The sequence below is a fragment of the Budorcas taxicolor genome, chromosome 5 (assembly GCF_023091745.1).
Source record: "Budorcas taxicolor isolate Tak-1 chromosome 5, Takin1.1, whole genome shotgun sequence".
Taxonomy (NCBI): Eukaryota; Metazoa; Chordata; class Mammalia; order Artiodactyla; family Bovidae; genus Budorcas; species Budorcas taxicolor.
In genome coordinates, this window is record NC_068914.1 from 111,814,508 (window position 1) to 111,831,219 (window position 16,712).

At 40.4% G+C, this 16,712-nt stretch overlaps 1 protein-coding gene across 2 annotated transcripts in view; it reads left to right on the plus strand.

Annotated features, from left to right (window-relative positions):
* Positions 1–16,712, plus strand: part of TXNRD1 (thioredoxin reductase 1) — a 62,645-nt gene that overhangs the window by 31,154 nt on the left and 14,779 nt on the right. For both annotated transcript variants that reach the window (XM_052641403.1, XM_052641404.1), the window contains 6 exons: positions 3,956–4,098; positions 4,487–4,602; positions 6,260–6,485; positions 8,162–8,254; positions 8,829–8,905; positions 10,379–10,535. In XM_052641403.1, the coding sequence (XP_052497363.1) occupies positions 3,956–4,098; positions 4,487–4,602; positions 6,260–6,485; positions 8,162–8,254; positions 8,829–8,905; positions 10,379–10,535 (812 nt within the window). The remainder of the gene's footprint in view (positions 1–3,955; positions 4,099–4,486; positions 4,603–6,259; positions 6,486–8,161; positions 8,255–8,828; positions 8,906–10,378; positions 10,536–16,712) is intronic.

Below are 16,712 nucleotides of genomic sequence, written 5' to 3' on the forward strand. Positions count from 1 at the left end.
AACTGGAGGTATATTTTTCTAATGAGAAGCCACTAGAGGCTGCTGCTCCGCGTTCCCAGGAGATGAGGTGTGAATGCTTATTTTGCATTTTTGAATAGAAACGCATCTAATCTCATGCCCTTGACCGAAGAACAGTGCTTCTGTTTTCTTGGAAGACTGTCTTCTCTGACACTGCAAATAGCTCTGAGCATGGTGAGGAAGGAAAGGCCCTTTGGACCTGGACCAGGTTGCACAGCTGAATCTGCCTGGTAATGGGGTGGGAGGTGGGGAGAGGGGGGTGACTTGTCCAGGACTCAGCCTGCGCTCTGCTCTTCTGAAAGCTCCAAGATGAGACTGTGATAAGAGAAAAATTACATGAGCTCAGTTATGTAAACTGGAGGAATTGGTCCCTTCTGGAAGATTTACTGGCTTTGTATTTTCTTTAGATATATCTGTTTGAATTCTCTTGTGCTCAAGAATTAAATGTACCTTTTAAAAAATTGAGCATTTGTGAAGTTGTAGGATCCCATTGTCCTTCGAGAGAAAGCACAATTATTGGTTTGTACTTGGGGGCTTGCAGAGTTTCTAGATGCCTGTATTCTCCTCCCGTGCTCAGCTGGCGGTTCACATACAGTGTGTCTGTGCTGCTGTGAGTTCCCGTGTAGCCCTGGGCAGGTCGTCCATCCATCCTTTGTTTCCCTGTGTATATACTGGAAGGAGTTTGGGCCCCTTCAGGGTATTTGAGGTATAAGTGAGCAGGTGCAGTCAAGATGAAAGGATGCCAGTAGCTCTGTTAGTCTGAATACTGTTGTTGAACCTAGGGGTGTATAGTAGTGGGGGGTGGTTCAGGAGCATGAGAGAATTGGCTTAAGACCCAGTTGCCAGGATGGGCATAAGGGTGCACCCAGGTGAAGTACAGTCCTTGCCTAGGTAGCTGGAATCAGCATTGCAGAGGCTCAGCATTAGGTTACAGCTGGTTGACCAGGCCAGTGGAATCGGGAGGCCTGGGGGAAGTGCTAGGCTGTGCCAGTGGGTGGGCTGTTTAGGAACAGGGAGTGTGCAGGTGGTATATGGGAATGCAGGAAGGTGGGGGATTTGGGGCATTACTGGAAAGCAGGGCAGCCCTAGAGAACTAGGGTTCCGGGGATGTAACCCCCACAGTCCAACAGGAGTCTGGTTACCAACAGCAGCATGTAAAGTAGGAATTTGGATTTTGTGAGACTGCAACTCAATTCTCAGAATGAAATGCAAGACCAGGACCATAGGAGCAGCTAGAGTATCTTGATGCTGAATCCCAAAGTAGTGGGTTGCAGCTTTTTTCATTTCTTCTGCCTGAGCATAACCACACTAGAGATTGGTGCCTGCCTACTGTACCCGAGGATGAAGGGACTTTGGTAGAGAAAAGGGGTTTGATGAGTTTGGAAATCACATGGGGCCTAACAGTTACAAAGCTTATCCCTAACAATAGAATTAGTGTTGAATTAGGTCTAATCACTGAATTTCTAAGTAATTTTTTTGTACAGTTACTTAGTCCCAATTGTGTCTTCTTTTCAAATATGGTATCTCTTGTAGGATTGGCAGAGCAATATCCACTTAGTACTGCTACCACTGTAAAATTTCAGAGTGAATTCTGCCTTAGATCTTGTTCCTCCCTGGGGGTATTATTGGCATGCTGTGCTGGACAGCTCCTACTTGTAAGGAACAAAGGTGGAGGATAGTTAGCGTCACTGGACATCCCTGTGTCAGTCAGTTCAGTCTCTCAGACACGTCCAACTATTTGAGACCCCATGGATTGCAGCACACCAGGCTTCTCTGTCCATCACCAACTCCCGGAGCTTGCTCAGACTCATGGCCATCACGTTGGTGATGCCATCCAACTATCTCATCCTCTGTCATCCCCTTCTCCTCCTGCCTTCAATCTTTCCCAGTATCAGGGTCTTTTCCAAGGAGTTAGTTCTTTGCATCAGGTGGCCAGAGTATTGGAGTTTCGGCTTCAGCATCAGTCCTTCCAATGAGTATTCAGGACTGCTTTCCTTCAGAATGGATTGGTTGGATCTCCTTGCAATCCAAGGGACTGTCAAGAGTCTTCTCCAACACCACAGTTCAAAAGCATCAATTCTTTGATGCTCAGCTTTCTTTATAGTCCAACTCTCACATCCATACATGACTCCTGGAAAAACCATAGCTTTGACTAGATGGACCTTTGTTGGCAAAGTAATGTCTCTGCTTTTTAATATGGAATCTAGGTTGGCCATGGCTTTTCTTCCAAGGAGTAAGCATCTTTTAATTTTATGGCTGCAATCACCATCTGCAGTGATTTGGGAGCCCCCCAAAATAAAGTCTGCCACTGTTTCCACTGTTTCCCCATCTTTTTGTCATGAAGTGATGGGACCAGATGCCATGATCTTACTTTTCTGAATGTTGAGCTTTAAGCCAACTTTTTCACTCTCCTGTTCGCTTTCATCAAGAGGCTCTTTAGTTCTTTGCTCTCTGCCATAAGGGTGGTGTCATCTGTATATCTGAGGTTACTGATATTTCTCCTGGCAATCTTGATTCCTACTTGCATCAGAGTGACAACCAAAACCGCTACCAATAAAACCACATCTGGGATTTGCTTAAAATATTCTAGTTAAAAAGAAGATGTGTTATGTAATGAGATTGGTTAAATGTTGGTAATTGTTAAATATGGATGATTGGCACATGGGAGTGAGTTAATACTATTCTGTTCCATTCCTTGTGGGGAAACAGTAAGTCCTGTCTCATATTTCCATGGTGGTGGATGAACATCAGATAGACAGGCTGGTCGAGGCTCTCTGTAACATCTGTTGGGCCCTAGCACCTAGTCCACCTGGCCTCATGACCACAGTGGCCTCCAAAGTCCCCCCACCCCAGCTGAACTCTTATCTGAAGGTTTGCTCCAGTGTTTCCAGACATTTTTGGCTCTGTGAATTGAATCCCTGCAATCTGCTCTCTGGGAGGCTACAAACCAGTGTCTGTGCTGTCATTCCCGCTTCCAGAGGCCGGCTGCTGGTACCCACAGAACTGATTCTAGTGCTTCTTTCCTGAGCCAAGCTACTTAACCCTGACTCTAAGACTCAGACTGCTCATTTCTGTGTCAGAGGCTTTCAGTTTGTGTTGACTCTCTTCTTCCTCCTTGCAAACCGCAGCTTCCCCAGAACCTGCCTTCTTTTACCACCAGAGTAGATTTTACCTGTGTCCTATTTTTTCAGTCATTGTTGAAGTTGTTAATGAATGAATGACAGGATTTGTTTTTGTCCATTGAAATGCAATATTAGTGCCTTTGCTCAAAGAATTAATTTTATGATAGAATTTTAAGAATCTTCCTCTTTGGTGAGATAGGTGGTTTGGGAGATAATGAAGCAGACTCTTAAACTTCTGTCTGGACCAGGGATCGGCACACTTCTGTAAAGAGCCACATAGTAAATATTTTAGGCTTTGTGCGCCTTGTGGCCTACCTATGTCAGAACTGCTCAGCTATGGAAGTAAATGATCGTGGCTGGATTTTAGTAAAGCTTCATGTATAGAGGGGGTGGTGGCTGAATTTCACTGGTGGGGCCTTAATTTGCCAGTCTCTGGTCCAGACACTGTTTCCAGCTTATTAGTACTCCAAACCTGGCTACATCAGAATCCCTTGGAGATGGATATACATCCTAAATCCTAGGTCTTTTACTTACGCATCCCATTGACCCAGCAGTCAGTGTTCATAGTCCAAGGTAAAATTCCTGTTTGTTTCTAGATAAAGAAGAAAAAAGTTTGGGTATAGTTATTTTAGTCTTAAAAATTTCCAGGATTTTTACACTAATTAATTGTTGGGTAGTTTTCTAAATGGAAAAAATACTTGAAAAGGTTGTTTATGTGCTTGAAATGAAGGCCTTGCTATTCAGACCAGTTCCCGGGGACTGACACTTGTCAGGCGGTTGAGAAGCTGAGCACAGTGTCTGTCTTTCTCGTGCAGTTAAGCATGACTGGGAGAGAATGACAGAGGCGGTCCAGAACCACATTGGCTCTCTCAACTGGGGCTACCGCGTGGCCCTGCGGGAGAAAAAGGTCACCTACGAGAACTCGTATGGGGAGTTTGTGGGGCCTCACAGGATTAAGGTAAGCGTGTGACTGTCTAAGAAGGCTTTTTCGTTTTGTATCTTTAAGCTTTTGTTGGGGGGGAAGTAGGGAGTGAAGGTGATTATCCTAGGAAAACATTAGTGACCCAGACCATCCAGTTGGGTGATTTTGCGGTTACTTCCTAGGGACTTTCTCTTGTGGTGCAGTGAAGGATAAGAGGACTGGGTTTGGGGCCAGATTAGCAGGATTTGAATCTTGGCTCTATGTCTGCTTCCTAGCATTGTGCCCTTGAGCAACCTCTCACTGCATTAGCAAATTTTTATGAAGATCAAATTGGTCACTGTAGTAAACAGCCTTTTTAATTACAGTGTTGACAATTCTAAAGGATAATAACTTATTAAAAATTGATATATTGGTTCCTTTTTAGGCAACAAATAATAAAGGCAAAGAGAAGATTTACTCAGCAGAGAGATTTCTCATTGCCACTGGTGAAAGGCCGCGTTATTTGGGTATCCCTGGTGACAAAGAATACTGTATCAGCAGGTAAGGACAAATTGGGGGAGAAAAGAGGATTTCTGCTTGTTCTTTTTTCTTGAAATCCATTTAATCCTCTTCCTAGAACTTAAGTTTTTCACCATGTTTTTGCCCAAGGGAACAGGGAATTAGGAAAAAGAGAAAGGAAAAAAAATTTTAAACCAGAGAACATTTACAAAATTCAGGATTATAAACATTGGTCATCTTATCTCTCATATGTAGATTATGCTTGCAGTATTTATATTTGAAATTTATATGTATGTGAGTGTGTCTTTTAAATGTATACTATGTAAAACCCAGATGGATATTTACAGATATTTTGGAAAATAATTGATACATATGTCTGTACCTTTTTTTTTTTACAAAATTAGAATTATATATTACCCTTTATGTTGGAGAAGGTGATGGCACCCCACTCCAGTACTCTCGCCTGGAAAATCCCATGGACAGAGGAACCTGGTAGGCTGCAGTCCATGGGGTCGCGAAGAGTTGGACACGACTGAGCGACTTCACTTTTACTTTTCACTTTCATGCATTGGAGAAGGAAATGGCAACCCACTCCAGTGTTCTTGCCTGGAGAATCCCAGGGACGGGGGAGCCTGATGGGCTGCCATCTATGGGGTCGCACAGAGTTGGACATAACTGAAGCGACTTAGCATTACCCTTTATGTAGATACTACACGACTTAGAGGATAACAGGCCATTTAGATTTCTCAACCCTAGTTTTTCCTTAGTCTTTCCCATTTGAATGGGTGCAGTGTCAGTGCAGAGGGACCTTCTGAAATCAGTGAGTCAGGCAGGGTTTTGCTGTGTGTCTTATTTTTGCCCATCAAGTGGAAATACTGGTGACATTATTTTTCAGGAGTTTTGAATTATGATGTTATTAAGATAGATTATTGATAAATGTGTCTCCTTGGATGCTCTTTGCCCAGGAGTTTCTTACTTTCTGATTATGTTATAACTACTTATTTTCAGTCTTTTTACCTTTGTAATAAGAGTTTGTCCTGTGAACCTTTGTCCGGGGGCAGCTCAGTTGGCATCTCTCGTTTACACTGTCTTAGATGAACTCCCGTGTCATATTTTAAAAAACTAGTCTATCAACAATACTTTTAGGATCTCTTATGTCTGATGTCCTCCCCACTCTGCTAGAAGATTTTGTCAGGCTTTACTTTGAATGGTTTTTATATTACAAAACCCACACGTTGACAGCTTTTCTCCACCTCTCTCCCCACCGTTGGTGATTGATGTGGTGGTTGAGGAAAAGTAACACAGGTTTTCCACCTCAGAGAGAGCTGGAGTGGTGGGACGAGGGTGGGGGTTTGGGTTTGCACGTGTGCAATTTTAAACATGTAAGTGGAGAATTACTCGATAGTTCAAAATAAACTTGTTTTAGTGGAAGTTGGACTAATGTCAGAGTTGCTATGGTTTGCTGTGCTCACCCATGGAAGCCTGAGCTGTTCCCACAGCAGTTGAGTGGTGAGAAGTGTCTAAGACCTTGTAAAAAATTCTCAAATATTATGTGTGTAGCTAATCGGGATGGTTTTAATCCTAAAAGTGTCTTGTTCTTAAGAAAGTAAAAATACCTACTTTAATTTGGGTTATTATACACATATGGACATTTGTTCTATTCTTTTCTTCCTTTAAAAAAAAAATTTTTTTTTTTCAGTGATGATCTTTTCTCTCTACCTTATTGCCCGGGTAAGACCCTGGTGGTCGGAGCATCCTATGTTGCTTTGGAATGTGCTGGATTTCTTGCTGGTATTGGTTTAGACGTCACTGTTATGGTACGATCCATTCTCCTAAGAGGATTTGACCAGGACATGGCCAACAAAATTGGTGAACATATGCAAGAACATGGTATCAAGTTCTTAAGACAGTTTGTACCAATAAAAGTAAGTGGGGTTGCCTGGAGGTTTGTTGATTCTATACTCAGATTAAAATGTGAGAGAGAGTTGGGGTGGGTGAGGGAAGAAGCCTCCTTTCAGCATTATGAACCATTGGGGATACTGTCATTCCTCAATTGTGTGATTTAGGTATATATACTGTTTCTACCTAATTAAATAGGTCCTACCACCTAAATAGCTTTGTTCTTATTTTCAGGTTAATGATTTCCTCCCCCTTTCAACTTTACCACCTTTTCTTCTCTTCTGTTGAAATGCTTTGCTTTATATGTTCCATTATTTTATTATCTTTGACCTGTTATATTAATACTTATTTTTTTCTACATACCAGTGATTTAAATAAGAGTTTGAGACTAGACTGACTTTTTTTTCTTTCTTTCAAAGATGTTTCTCCTTAGTATACAGTATAGTCCACAGATGCCCTGTATTATTCTGGCTTCCCTGGAAATGATTATCGAATTTTGTTATGTTGGCTGGCCTTGTTTTGCTTATTTAATCTTCTTTTCAGTTCTTTTAAAAATGCTGACTAATGTGCCAAATTATATTTGGTACTTGTTAACCACAAATGTTCTGATACACAAGAGAGACAGGCTCAGTCACTTGACATGTCTCTAACAGATTCCTTGAGGGCAAGTAAGGATGACTATATTGTTAAAATTAAGGAATTTTAGTTGTAATATTGTTTAAATTAAGGAATTTTAGCTGTTGCTTTTAAAATTGCTTTATGGGCTAGTAACTTGGGGTTTTTTTGTGCGAGTATGAATCTCTTGATGCTGGTAAGTAACAGTATAAGTGTGGGGAGTAGAAAGACCGGAGTTCAAATCCTGTTCTGCCAGTTTGTTGCCATGTGACTCTGGGAGAATGACTGCTCCAAGCCTTACTTTCTTTTGTGAAATGATAATTGATAACATCCATCTCATAGTTCTCATGAGAATTCTACTAGCATTAGGGCTGTGATTAGGAGAAACAGCTGTATATATATGCTGTACTGATAAAAAGTAGCATCTTCCTTTCTAATCTCTGAACATTTTGGATGTTGTGGGCCCTTTGAGAACATGGTGGACTATCCCTAGTGAAATAAGCCTGTGTCTGTGTACATAATATTCTGCTCAGTTTACCAGGGTGATTTAAAAGATGTGGGCTTTCCTGATGGCTCAGACAGTAAAGAATCTTCCTGCAATGCAAGAGACCCAGGTTCAATCCCTGGGTCAGGAAGATACCCTAGAGAAGAGAATGGCTTTCCACCCCAGTATTCTTGCCTGTAGAATTCCATGGACAGGGAAGCCTAGAAGGCTATAGTCCATGGGGTCGCAGACAGTCGGACATGACTAAGCAACTAACTTTTAAAACTCTTTTCCCAGAGATTGTAGTGTGCTTTCTCTGGCTTTTTTCTTTGCTGATTTGCTCTCTGAATTTTATTTTATTTGTGAATTATTTGAAGGAAAGCCCCTCTAACAAACAGGAAGCAATGAGAAAGAAGGGAATAAATAAAAGAATCTCATGTCATTCTGAAGATGTTGATGTGAGGGAGATGGGACATAAAAGACCTTACAAGCCAGATTTCGTATTTTAACTTTGGGTTCATCAGATAGGAGAGGACATAATTATCCACCTTGATGTTGATATGTGTCTTTATTGTGGAGTAAAACCTTCTATCGCTTTCATAGGTCGAGCAAATTGAAGCAGGGACACCAGGCCGACTGCGAGTGGTAGCTAAGTCCACTAATGGTGACCAAACCATCGAAGGAGAGTACAATACGGTAAGGAATGGGCCTTGGTCATACTTCATTAGAAAGCAAATCGTATGCTTATGCTGTATTTGCTGGGTTGCTATTTCTAAACTGTTGGTTCTGTTCCTATTCTAAGACACCTTTATTACTTACGATATTATAATTTGTTTTGGTACAGGGATGGATTTAAACTTTTTATACTATAACTTAAATATTATTTATCAAATGGTTATTGAAAAATATTAGCATGTCAAAATGAGCTAGAATTTCTCTGTCTCATGTTCTTGTATTTCCCCAGCCCACCACTTTAAAAAAACAACTTCAGTGGTAGGCTATGCTTTGTCTCTATACTTGGCTAAATTTACTAAGGAATTGTTAATTCCCTTTTTCTTAAGAAATGTGTACAGCTTCTTACTATATCATGTTTAGAAGATTTAATTTAAATGATTTTGATTTGTTTAAACTCTTGGCATTATTTTCTTAATAGAATATTTCTTTCCAGGTCTGGAAAATGAATCAGATTGGCCTAATGGAAAAAAATCTGATGAAATAACTCATGCACAGCCTTTTTATTGACAGTCACTATATATTAATGATTTTTCAGGTATTGCTGGCAATAGGAAGAGATGCTTGCACGAGAAAAATCGGCTTAGAAAACGTGGGAGTAAAGATAAATGAAAAGTAAGAAAAAAATTTTAATATGTTTTATTAAATACTATTTCAGTGATTTGTAAGTGGAGTTTAGTAGTGGAGTTATTTATTTATTTATTTAGTAGTTATTTATTTAGTACTGGAGTTTTAGGTGTTTGCTTGGTTTCTCTTTTTTTGGGCCATGCAGCACGTGGGATCTTAATTCCCTGACCAGGGATGGAACCCTGGCTCCCTGAAGTGGAAGCGTGGCGTCTTAACCACCGAACCGCCAGAGAAGTCCTTGGAGTTTTAGATTTTTTAAGTTAGTTTTTACCACAGTTGGAGCATTCCCGTTTTAAGCTTAGAGGACTCTTCATTCACTGCTTATCACCGTCTTTCCTGTTTGTCTTTTTTTTTCCCCCTTTTTCGAAATCTAAATGCGAGATATGCACTGGCTTTCATTTTGTTTCTTTAATGTGTTATGCACAGTAAAAGATCCAACTCCTCACTGCATTGCAGTTATGTGCTTTCAAAGCTTCACCGAATATGCAGATTTGAACCAGGTTGAAAGCTACCAAGTCTTAGAATCACTAGAGTGGTCACTACGTTTCTAGTGACAGCTGCAAATGTGAAAACTTTGCTGTTTTATTAGCTAAAATCCTTTGCACTGTACCACTGTTCTGGATAATTGAGACTCTGTTGTCTGCTTCTGGAAGGGGCATGGGATATTTTCCCAGTATCACCTTTCCTACATCCATTTGAAAACAAGTGCTGTGAAAGGCTAGGTGCCTTGGAAATTGAAAATAGAGAGTCCCCACTACCGCCCCCTACCTCCCTTCCCTCTTTCAGGAGCAATAGTTATTCAGAAGAGATTTCTTAATCTTAATATGAGGATTTTTGTTTTATTCTTTTCTTCCTTGGGTTGGAGAGACAAGGGAGTCAAGGAGGTCTGATAAGATTTCCTGGACCAAGTGTTCCACCATCTTGAAAACCTACTTGCCTGTGTGCACGTGGGACCAAGGTTTAGATTTTATTTAATATTAATAGCTCACATTTATTCTGGGCTTACCAGGGTCCATGGACTGCTGTGCTAAATGTTTTGTACACATTTCTCATTCAGTCCTCACAACCCCTTTAGGTAGATGATAATATTTTTTTCTTCTGGTATTCCCATTATCATCCTCCCCATTTATAGGTGGAAAAATGAGGCTTAGAGATGTTAAATAGCCCTCCCAAGATCACAGAGGTAATAACTAACAGACCTAGTTACTGTAGTTCAGAATCCTCCTTTGTTCTGAACCACTGTGTTCTACTTTTCCCGTTCCACGGTTTTTTAACAGTTTTCTTATTCCTTTGATTTTAAAAATAGCTAGAATGTCTAAGCTTTTGGCTCCTCTAAGCTTTGTTGTTGTTGTCTTGGTAATACATTACTCCCAATTTTGGGTTTCTTTGGGAGAAAGGGAATTTTGTTGGACTTAGTCAACAGTGGTAATGGATAGTACTTTTAACTGAATGAATTTGCAGGACTGGAAAAATACCTGTCACAGAGGAAGAGCAGACCAATGTGCCTTACATCTATGCCATCGGTGATATATTAGAGGGGAAGCTGGAGCTCACCCCCGTGGCCATCCAGGCAGGAAGGCTGCTGGCTCAGAGGCTGTATGGTGGCTCCACTGTCAAGGTGAGTGTTGGGGCTGTCACCACTGAGATGTTATTCTTAGTGGTCCTCCTGATGCTCTGGGTAAGCTGGTGGTGAAGTTTTCCAGGTCTTGAATAATTTAGTTATTTTGATGATGGCATTCCCACATGTGCTTTAGTAACTATTCCAGGCAAGACATTGTTATGACCTCTCTATCTTTGTGATTTATTATGGACATTGTCACTCTCAGAATCAAACGAGGAGTAAAGTGAGCTTGAGTAAATCAAGTTTCAGCCCTGTTATATTCTGTAAATTCCTAATAGTTGCATCTTGCATCCATTCATTATTACCAATTGGTGTATAATGTTCTAAATCTATTTATGACACCTGACTAGGCTATAAAAGGATTTGAGGATGTAGGTAAATAATATAAGTCTTCAGAGCTGTTTGAAGTGATATTCAGGCTTTATTCCCCCATCCTTTATAAAAATAGATCTGCTCTTGGAATGTTGAATGTGTTATATGAATGTTCTAAAGTTATTTTAAAAGTCAGCGTAGGAAATTAAAACTCTTATTTGTATCTTATGAGACTAGATGGAAAGAAAAGAATAAATATGCTCAATTAATTTTTTAAGACATTCTTTAAAGAACAGTTTTAGCTTCACAGCAAAATTGAGAGGAAGTTTGGTGGCTCAGCGGTAAAGATTCTTTCTGCAATGCAGGAGATGTGGGCTCAGTTCCTGGGTCAAGAAGGTCTCCTGGAGAAGGAAATGGCAACCCACTCCAGTATTCTTGCCTGGAGAATCCCATGGACGGAGGAGCCTGGTGGGCTGCAGTCTATGGGGTGGGAAGAGTTGGACACAATTGAGTAACTCAACCACCACCACCATAGAGATTTTCTATATATCCTCTGCCCCTAATTATTATCAATGTTCCCTTCCTAATTATTTTTTTAAAAGGATTCTGGAAATTATTTTTTAAAAAAGGATGGTAAAGAATTTAGTCACTCCCTATTTTCCTTGTGCATAAATCATCATAGGTTGATTTAGTTAGGTTATAGCAATGGAGCCTCAAAGAATACTGCTAATAAAATTTGTGACAAGCATTTTGAATGTATATGGGGTTAGCTTGGATTGTAGTATAATAAATCTTGATATTTTGCGATTAACAGGATTGAGGTTGAAAGAGTTTTTAATACAAGGTTGTCTGATCATGCAGGAAATAGTAGTTGGTTCATAGTCCATGGGGTCACAAAGAGTCAGACAAGACTGAGCGACTTCACTTTCATGCATTGGAGAAGGAAATGGCAACCCACTCCAGTGTTCTTGTCTGGAGAATCCCAGTGACAGCGGAGCCTGGTGGGCTGCCGTCTATGGGGTCGCACAGAGTTGGACACGTCTGGAGCGACTTAGCAGCAGCAGCAGCAGCATATTACTATTTGGAATAAACTTAACTGCCTCTTTAAATGAAGTATGTCTTTTATACCTTTTGGAGTTTTTGAGTTTATGGTAAATCAAGAAAAGGTAATTCAGAAATATAATGAGGTGCATTTAATTTTGTTGTGACCTTTTTTTTATCTTTTTGATTTCCTAAAGTGAAAAGGAAAAAAAAAATTATACCAATAATAATCAGAGGGCAAATATGCAAAAAATTGCTAGTAAATAAATGTGAAATTACTGTAGCACCAGTTTTCTTAAAAATCCAGTGAATCCACCTACTTTGGACATAAACTTCTTTGTGTGAGCAGAGTACTATATTCTAGCATCTCCCAGGTAGACCAAATTCTTTCTTAAAGTGCCTTCAGCTGTTATCAGCATCATAATTAATGTAAATTGAAATTAAAGGACTCTTTTTTGTTGTTCCTTTTTCACGCCCTGTTTTTTAGTCTGACTAATAGGACAAGTACTTTACTGAACAGGAAAATAAACAAGTGTTGCTAAGTCCCTGAGTTTGAAATCTCATCAGTCTGTTTGTCAAGTATAGTAAACAAAACTGCAATACTAATAGATACCTAGGTTAATTGTATTTGGGGAAATTACACATTGTTTTAAGAACTGTGTAATCCTTTTAATTTTGTCCCATGTGCATTAATAGATCATTCCCATATATCTGAGAACATTAATGGATCCACATCCACCTGCCTTCCTTCTGAAGGAGCAGCTAGCTGTCTGTTGAAAACTTCAGCTTAACATAAACACCTGCCTAAATTAAATCTGTTGTGGGATTTTAAGAGAACCCAAATTGAATAATGGGTGTTTGTGTCTTCCTCCAAAATTGATAACATATATTCATTGCCCTATATGAGTGTTTGGAGAAAAGAGGACAAAGAGCAGCTATGTTTGTCCGTGCCTGGCACTGTGCTCAATGCTGTGTATGCACGTACCTCATTCCACTATAGAGCAGCTGTAGAGACTGATGACATGTCACAGGGAATTAGGTAACTGTCCAAAGTCACAGTGCTTGGAGGCAGCCAAGGCAAAAGCCTAGTCCATATCTGATTTGTAGGTGAGTGAGTGAAGTCGCTCAGTTGTGTCCGACTCTTTGCGACCTCATGGACTGTAGCCTATCAGGCTTCTCCGTCCATGGGATTTTCCAGGCAAGAGTGCTGGAGTGGATTACCATTTCCTTCTCCGGGGATCTTCCTGACCCAGGAATCGAACCCGGGTTTCCCGCATTGCAGGCAGGCGCTTTACCGTCTGAGTCACCAGGGAAGCTTGCATCTCGTAAAGACGGCTGAAATGGTAAGGAATCTACCTGCAGTGTGGAAAACCAGGGTTCGATCCCTGGGTTGGGAAGATTCCCTTGAGAAGGGAACGGCAACCCACTATTGTATTCTTGCATGGAGAAGTCTATGGACAGAGGATCCTGGCAGGCTACAGTCCATGGGGTTGTAAAGAGTCGGACACGACTAAGTAACTAACACAAAGAAGTGAGGAAAATTTGGGAAGTATCAATTATAGTAGAAAAGATGTCTCAAGACTTTAAAGACTACCACCAATACAGAGGTGCTTATACTAAATGAAGTGGAAAATATATTGAAAAAATTTAAATGAATCTTTTTAACAGTAGATTAAAGTCATTTTCAAAGCTGCTAAACGTATTTGCCCTTAAATACTCTGTTATTTTTGGGAACATGAGGAAGGAGAAAAATATTTTTATCATTTCAAAAACAGAGAACAGATCATAAAGCTGAGTCAACCTGTAGGTGATGGACATTCTAGTAAGCTGTTTAAAAAGCCAGGTGATAAGACACATATACCAGCTTTAAAAGATTGTAATGGGCACTCATTTGAAAAGACCCTGATGCTGGGAAAGATTGAAGGCAGGAGGAGAAGGGGACAACAGAGGATTAGATGGTTGGATGGCATCGCCAACTCAATGGACGTGGGTTTGGGTAGACTCCAGGAGTTGGTTATGGACAGGGAGGCCCAAAGAATCGGACACGACTGAGCAACTGAACTGAACTGAACTGAATGGGCACTCCAGCTGTTTTCTGCAAGGAGCAGTAGATTTCTTGGATTTTAGAATTGCTCTCAAACACTTGAAATAATTTTATTATTACTTAAAATGGTGCTTTGTAAGCCCAGTTTTACAGTAAATATAAAAATATTTTATGTCAGAACTATAGAGAAACCACAGTACACACCTCTGCAATTTGAGGATGGATTGTGTTCTGAAAGTTTATTAACTTGATTAGCCAAATAGAAGTATTGAAAAAAAGAACTACATTTCTCAGGCTAGGCCACAATAGTCAGTTAAGCCAATTGGAAGCAGTTTGGGGACCAAGGAGAAAAAATATCTTTAATTTGGATCCAGGTTTCCATCAGATACATTATTTTCTGCCATCATTTAATGCACATCTGCTTAGGGTGAATTCCTTGTGGGGCTTTTGATTGGTGTTTTAGTTTATTATGCCTTCACTTTATACTTTTTGGAAGATATTTTTACTGAGTAGAGAATTCTGGATTTACAGTGTTTATTTAAGTATTTTAATAATTTGCCCATTGTCTTCTGGTTGCATAGGAGAATATGCTATCATTTTTATCTTTGTTCCTCTTAAGATTTTCCCTTTCACTGTTTCTTAGCAATTTGATTATTGCATGCTTTGCCACGCTTTTCTTTATAATTATTCTGCTTATGGTGTGTCAAGATTTGGGGATTTATCTGTTCATAGTTTTCATCAAATTTGGAAATTTTTTTAGCTACTCAGTTAAGTTTTTGCTTTCTTCCTCTTTTGTCCCCCCTCCAAGCCTCAAATGACTGGTGGTTCACTTGATATTATCCCATGGGTCTCTGATGCTCTGTTCATGTTTTTCCCCCTGTTTCTGTGCTTTTATTTTCTCAGAGAGCCTATTGCAATGTATTCAAGTCCACTGATCTTTTCTTTTGAAGTCTTTGTGTAATTTGTACTTCAAGTAGTTTCATCTTTACAAGTTACATTTTCCTTTTCTGTCCTCAGCAGACTGCATTTTTACCTACCTTCTTGAGCCTACAGAACACTTTTTTAATAGCTCTTTTAATGTCCTCTGCTAATCCCATCATCTCTTTTGCAGTGTCGATTTCTATTGATTAGTTTTATTCTTGATACAGGGCTTCCCTGGTGGCTCAGAGGTTAAAGCGTCTGCCTGCAATGCGGGAGATGTGGGTTCGATTCCTGGTCTTGATATTAGTTTGGATGGATGAAGACTTTGTGCCCTTTACACTGTTGGGTGCTTGGTTTTGTTGCATTCCTTTATGTAGTGTTGGAGTTTGTTTTGGTGGCCTGTTAAGTTACACAGGAGTCATTTTATCCTCGTGTAACTTGCTTTTCAGCTTTTTTTGGGTGTGTCAACAGTAACGTTTCATTTAGGCCTAATTTAGTTCTACTCAGTGGAGGCCCTTCCAAGGAGTCTGTCCCGTTCCTCCTACTGTGAACTCTTTCCCTACTCTGGCATGTAAGAGTAGGTTATTTTGGGGCTCACTGCTTGCCGGTGGCACCTTCCTCACCCTGATTGCTTTCCTCTGGCATTGATTTACAGATCAGTTCTCAGCCCAAATCTCAGGAGGCCCTCTCTGCTGATCTCGCTTTCTCTTTATGCAGCCTCACCCACTTTGCTGTTCTGCCCTGCAGCTTCCGGCCACGTTGGCATCCCTGAACCAGGATGTGTGTTGCTATAACTCAGAAAGACCACTCTGCGCTCTGTTCCCTCTCCTTACCAAGCCCTGGAAACTGCTCTGGGCAGGAAACTCGCCTCATTTGTTGCCCTTCTCGTTTCCCTTCTCAACAGCAGCCATGGTGCTGTGCTACCCATGGTCCAGTGTCTAAGAAGTGTTTCATGTTTGTCTGTTTTTTTTCTTTTTTAAGTTATTTAAAGCAGGAAGTAAACCTGGTGCATTATGGGTATAAGCAGAAGTCTGTCTTTACTTTTGAATCAGAATTCCAAGGATTGGTATTAGAGGAAAAAAAGATTATATATTGCTAATTCTAGAGGGAGGCACATTTTAAAGATTCCACCCTACTGTGTTAGAGAGTGAGATTTGTATTGTTCATATTTTAAGTTCAGAATGACTTAACCTCTTTGTCCAAATATGACTGGGTAGGTTTTTACCAACTGGCGTTTGCAAATGTATTTGGCATCTCCGTAATTGTGTTTTTCATAATTCACATCAGCATATTAAAGCCTCTGGAAATCTGATGGTTGAGAAACCTATTTGCTTAATACAGCATTTTACAAACTTGTTTGACTTCAGAACTCTTTTGTCATCTATGACTATTAGAGTATGCTTTGGAAATACTGTCATAGTCATGAACTTTTTTAAAAAATAATTTTGTTTATTTATTTTTGACTGTGCTGGGTCTTTGTTACTCCACAGGCTTTTCTCTAGGTGCAGCCAGTGGGGGCTGCTCTCTAGTTGGCGATGTGCAGGCTTCTCATTGTGGTGGCTTCTCTTGTGCAGCACAGGCTCTAGGGCACAAGGACTTTGGTAGTCGCGGCTCCCAGGCTCTAGAGCACAGGCTCAGTAGATGCAATGCGTAGGCTTAGTTGCTCTGTGGCGTGTGGGATCTTCCCAGATCAGGGATCAAACCTGTGTCTCTTGCATTGGTAGGCAGATTCTTTACCACTGAGCCACCAGGGGAAAGCCCATCATGAACTTCTTTTGTTCCTTGGTCTTCGTTACCATGTTAATGGCTGCATAAGATTGCATTGAGAATATGTACTATAGAACCACTTTCTTATT